The sequence below is a fragment of the Xiphophorus couchianus genome, chromosome 6 (assembly GCF_001444195.1).
Source record: "Xiphophorus couchianus chromosome 6, X_couchianus-1.0, whole genome shotgun sequence".
NCBI lineage: Eukaryota > Metazoa > Chordata > Actinopteri > Cyprinodontiformes > Poeciliidae > Xiphophorus > Xiphophorus couchianus.
Window position 1 is genome coordinate 10,602,105 of NC_040233.1, and position 6,000 is coordinate 10,608,104.

At 39.0% G+C, this 6,000-nt stretch overlaps 1 protein-coding gene across 3 annotated transcripts in view; it reads left to right on the plus strand.

The window, feature by feature from the left end:
• Positions 1 to 3,915, plus strand: part of LOC114147143 (SPRY domain-containing SOCS box protein 4-like) — a 71,086-nt gene extending 67,171 nt beyond the window's left edge. For all 3 annotated transcript variants that reach the window (XM_028021708.1, XM_028021707.1, XM_028021709.1), the window contains one exon: positions 2,745 to 3,915. In XM_028021708.1, coding sequence (XP_027877509.1) covers positions 2,745 to 2,872 — 128 coding nt within the window. In that variant the 3' untranslated portion in view covers positions 2,873 to 3,915. The remainder of the gene's footprint in view (positions 1 to 2,744) is intronic.
• Positions 3,916 to 6,000: the final 2,085 nt, after the last annotated feature.

Consider the following 6,000-nt stretch of genomic DNA (forward strand, 5'->3'; position numbering starts at 1 on the left):
GTAAACACTCTGTTCCTCGCTGGTCTCTGGCCAGCAAGGCACTAAAGCCAGCTTAGCATCTCTGGTCTATTTGGAGTCTGCTTTGTTCTTCATCAGCTTTCAGAAGGAGAACACAGCAAAATCCACTGCATGCTGCTCTTATTGCGTGAAATAACCCTTATAAAGCATTATAATTCAGCTTTATGTGAAGCATGCTGGCGTGCATTTTAGACCAAACTTAACGCATCAGGTCCTGTCACATCCTGAAACCTGCACAAATCAGGCATAAGATTATGACCACCGACAGCTGCGTTTACTACCCTGTCATCATAACGCCTGGTGGTGGTTGTGAGGCATGTTAGTCAGCAAGTGAACATTTGTCCATCAGTTGATAAACAGGCAAATGTAAGGATTGGAGTGAGGTTAAAAATGTGATTTATAGATTTCGGCATTGAGCTTCTCCAAAACTGCAGCTTTGGTCGGGTTGATTCCCAAACTAATGGATCATTTTCTATCAATATTTGTTTAAAAAATTAGTAGCAGATGCATATTTCTCCATTATATCGACAGAAAAAAAAAGACAGAAAAAAAATTCTGCTCTTTATTTCCATACATTTAGTAAATAAACAGTAACGCTCTGAAATATAGTGAAAGATTTGTGTTGGGATTTTATTTCAAAGCTGGATAAAATCAGGTGATTGTTTTTTACTTTGTGTATAAGAATGACCGTGTTTTGCTGTTTGTGTTTCTTTAAAAACTATCAAGTATAAAATGCTAAGATCTTGCACTTTTTCAGATGAAAGATTTTTTTTTGCATTTTCTCGTTAGTGCGATGAAATACTTTTTACTCTTGAGGCAGTTGGTTCAGCAAAAACAATTTGACTGTGTTCCCATCGTGAACGAAATTGAACATACCACACATGGCCACAGTACCAAATCTTTTATTTATCAGTAGCGTCGTCTATAGTTTTGATTTAAATGTGGTTTCCTGGATGAAAGCATCGTCAAACAGAGGGCGAAGTAGACAAAAACTACTGACTGTCCACAAGTCGGGGAGTTGTGCCTTTTCTGAGTGTTAGTGGGCTTTAATGTGACAGTGGCAGTGCAAGGACACACGTTCATGATGGGTGGATTATGTGTCGTGACTCTGAATGTGTGAGTGTGTGGAGGGTGGGCTGTCTTTTATCCTGTGGGTTTAACCTTGAACACATGCATGCAGAGAGCGCTGCAGCTTGAGGGGCAGGCGGTAGAGGACGTCCAGAGTTACAACAGGTGATGGCACCGTGTGCGTGTCCTCAATGAGAGCGGCAGGGACTGATGGGCTGTCTCTGCTCCAGCCTCCTTTTTAAAGCGGGCTTTGAGTTTGTAAGACACAGATGTCCTCTCAGAGGAGATCCACACACTGTCTCCTTTTTATTTTCCTTTTTTCTTTCAACTCCATAAACAAATATGGGGCTGAGAAAGAGAAGCAGTGCAGAATAACCACGTTAGTCTGGTTTCAAGTAAATCCCACAAAACTGTTGAACTAAACATGTTTACAGTTTAGACATAAACAGTGATTGTTTCTATGACTGGTTTCTCTTTTCATAAGCATTACAAATGTTCGCATATCATCCTAACATGGTGGTGAGGTGGGTTCTTTGTAGTTTTTATTTTTGATACAAATCAGTGAAACCTTTTTAAGTAACTATATTCCGGTCTCACATTTCTGAATTCAAATGATTATTAGCAAAACTATTTTTTTAGCTCTTAAAATCTAGTTTAGACCTTTAACCACCTTAAGTGGCCAAGAAACAAACAAAAGCTTTAAAAGGTCGTCAGATTTGCAATATGGTTTGCATCTGGTTTCCACTTATGTACATCATAAATGTTCATCAAATTTAGCCATTTGTAGGTCCGTCATTATAACACTTCACAAAAATATTCAAATCCTTGAGCTTTTTCTCATTTCTAATTGTGTCACATTAGAATCAGAGTTTATTTATTTGATAGGGATTTCACATGATAGACCAACACAATCCAATTTTGCAATCCAGTGTTCAACGTCTTGGAGTAAATATTTTTGTGCTGCTACCTTTTGCCACAGTTACAACTGCGAGATTTTTGAAGGATGTTTCTACCAGCTGTGCTTTTTTTTATCTTCAGGTTTTTGAAAATGTCAAAATTTGCACTGAAAAATAAAGATAGAGCTCTAAATAACCAATGTAGATGGTTCTTCAGCAAAAACGAAGTTGATCTTGGGTTTACACTTTAAATATTTTCAGAACTTTGACCATTTCCTTCCACTTTACCATAATCTACTACTTGCGTTGGTCCCGAAAAAATATTATTTACTCTCTGACTGTGACAAAGTATAAAATCCTTCACAGGAAGTGAATCATTTTTATAGGTATCTGCATACTGGACCATATTTCAGCCAGTTTTTCATGATGCAGCATCCTGTCTCCTCTGTTAATGTTGTGCTGCAGCCTGTAGCATCTGTTACCTCATTAACAATTCCTCTGAAATGGCAGTAATCATCTGAGGGGGAAAAAAAACAACAACATTGGTCTGCTTTTATTTTCAGTGTGGCGCACTAATGATCCAGTTGCGCATAAGCTCAGGAGTCATTAGCAACATGTGTCATTAAGTAATGCATGTAAATAATTATAGAGCCGCTGTGTTGGTCTTTCATTCACTCAGCAAGTATAAAGGTGCGCTGTAGATGTTTGAAAAGACAATTTGACGTAGCTTCTCTAACCCGTTTTGTTCTCCGCTCTCCTCAGCTGAGCCCCTGCCGCTCATGGACCTGTGTCGACGTGCGGCCCGCCTGGCATTGGGTCGAGAACGGCTCAAGGAAATTGAGAGCCTCCCTCTGCCCCAGTCCCTCAAAAATTACCTCCAGTACCAGTGACTGACACCGGCAGATCCAACTGGGACAACAAGGACACAGAGCAGGCCACCAGAGAGTCTGCAGATGGACGATGAAAAGGTGAACTTGAGGTCGCACAGAGGGGATGATTGATTGAAGAACGTCCACACTGGAGCACCGCAACTCTCATGAATCCGTACAAGGACGGATAAGGACGAAGGCAGATGAACTGGGGGGGAGGAGAGGGAATTCAGGCTTTCCAACAATTGGACCACACCAGCTTCTTCTTCTTTCTTTTTTTTTATTTTAGGCTGCTTTTTTTGGTTTTAGACTTGAAATAAATTATTGATGACAACGTCACATCAGTGTCTCTTTCATCCAGACTGAAAGCCCATCCTCTGATGGCACAGCGCTGTTAGGTGGCAAAAGCAAACATTGCCATCTAGTGGTTAGAATAATAAAAAGAAAAAAAAAAACAGGAGAAAGTAAGCACACTAATCCCATCCATGGAGGCCTTTCTGACATACACTCACTGACCATATCATTGCAGCTGATGTCTGTTCATAATCCACACTGGCACAGGTGGCTGGCGGCAGAATCAGAAATGTCCAAAAGGATTTTTAGCACTGATGTATTTATGTGACTGACCCCAGGTCTGCCCATCAGCTCACACTGCAGATAGATTACATCAGCACACATCTGGGAGGTGTGTGTACAGATCCACACAATACATCCTTATCTGAAGAAAATGAAGCCCTTTTCAGACATTTAATGCTTTTGATCGCACTCTTCTTAATCCTTCTTTTTAACACTCTAAATTAAAACATTCTTAATCGACTCCTTAGCATGAGACATTAAATTATAAAACCAGAACTTTCTCACAATTGGCAACTCTTTAATTAGTTTTTATTGAATTTCTGATTGATATATTAAATATTTTTATATTAAACAGATATGATGGTTAATTTGCAGTATTGTGAAAAGTTTACCTTAGAAAGTACCTGACCTAAGTTCGGCTATTACGGGTTAAAACTAGAATAAAACATGTTCATAGTTCCCCACATAAGCATTCGTCTTCTTTTTTTTTTAACTTTACTTAAGTCCATCTTTAAAATTATATAGATCATTGTCTTTAAGGTCTTTAAATCAATCAATCAATCAAATTTTCTTTGTATAGCACATTTCAGCAGCAAGGCATTTCAAAGTGCTTTACATCATTACAAACACAGAAACACAATGCAACATAGAATCAATAATCATCGATAGAATCAATAATTTAAATGTGGTAAATAGGTCTTTGTAGCCTATTTACCTCAGTTTAATTACCTTCTGTGCTTGTTGGTTAGATAAATGTGTTTTATCTAACCAACCATCTAAAACAACTCTTTGTCCAAGTTTCTTTTTTCATAGAGCGTACACTTCACATAAACAGCGTCATGTGAAAAACATTAAGTCCACAGTTTTCAAAAATATGTTTTTTAAATGCATTCATGCACAACACAAACACAAAGGCATTTTTTTAGCACCCTGTCAGTGCATAACTAAGTAATCTCTAAGTTACTGAATAAAACTTAAGCACAGTTCAAACGATTGCTTCTATTTTATAGAAGTAATTGTGATGTTTTTTAAGCTAAATCAAATGATTTACTATCACCCTCAGATCGCTTACCTGTTATCCAGTGGCGTTTTCATAACGGTTAACTTATGAAAAAAAAAAATAGCAGTAAGAAAAAATAATCTATTCACTGAATTTAATTCACAATACCACACTACGCAGCTGTGGGAGAAATACTATAACATAAGACAGAAGATCCAAGTGTTGAGGTAAATTTGACTTTTCCATCACAACTTTACCTTCAGAAACGTCTGAAAGGGGCTTCATTTCTCAGTCAGTTAGAAGAAATTTGCCTTTTGTTTTAGTTACGCTAGTATTTCGTTTCTTTGAAAATCATTCCTCACGTGACACTAATCCATTTACAACAACGTCAAATCACAACCAAAGGTATTTCGGTGGAAGCCATCGGTCATAGAGGTGCGTCTGCAGGCCGTGTAACCTGTGCCTGCATGGCTGTTGTTTGTAGCGCCCCGCTGTAGCTCACTTGGTAGCAAGCAGCGTGTGTGTCAGCTCTCCACGCGACTGCTTCCACTTGTTAGGAGACGAGAGTTCGGCTGGATCTATAAGAGGCTGTAGCAGGACCCAGGGACCCGGCTGTGGAGGCACAGCAGGTGTGCTGCTGGATCCGCACAGAGTGTAGACGACCAGTCCACAACCACAAGACCAATCGATTTCTACTTCCTTAAACATGGCTTGAGTCACTTTTTCAACTTTATTTGTGTTGTTCAGTATAAAACCTTTTCCATTCGATAATGAAAGGATGGACAGGGTTCGTTTATCACAAGCTAGCTGTGTGTTTGTGACATTCAGGTTGATTTTGTTCAAACGATGCTGACAATGAAGGGAGACGGAAACTCAAACTTGTTACTTCAATGCTGCTTTTATTATTATTATTATTATTATTATTATTAATGCGATGGTTATGGTCTTATCTTCTGTTTTTATTGGTTGGAATGAGGAGAATGGGACCATTTCAAGAGTTTAGCGGAATCAATTAAACAGAAGTATGAAATGTGAATAAAAGCCAAGTGACATTAAAATGCTTCCTCGCCTTTTTTCTTTCAATCCACTTCTGCTTGTAAACGATGAGCACAAACAAAGCAACATGTGATTTTAAGAACTGCTTTCTAAGTCGCTCATCATTATGCAGAGACAGTACCTCAGCCAGTTTGAAGCAAAGGAAATAATATATTGACCAACAGGAAGATTGAAATGGGCCTGACGGTTCTCCGGGGGGTTCAGACGGCTACAGCATTTTTAATTTTGTCTCAGTGAGTTTTAATCCTGTGTACATGCTAAGGGAGAGAAAACAGGGTTGCAAATTTGTCTGCCTTTTGTTTGCTGATGTTCATTTAGCAGTCCTCCCCCCCCACAGAAAGTCAACAGTTACTCAGCTTCTGATGCGGTACAACACATTCTGTCGGATTGAATGACTTCAATCCGACAGAATGTGATGCTTCCTCCAGCTGGAGGATCAAGACTCTCGTTAAAACAGTAACATGTCAAGCTCACCTCAAACAAGCACAGGCACTTTAAAAAACAGACCTCCATGTTG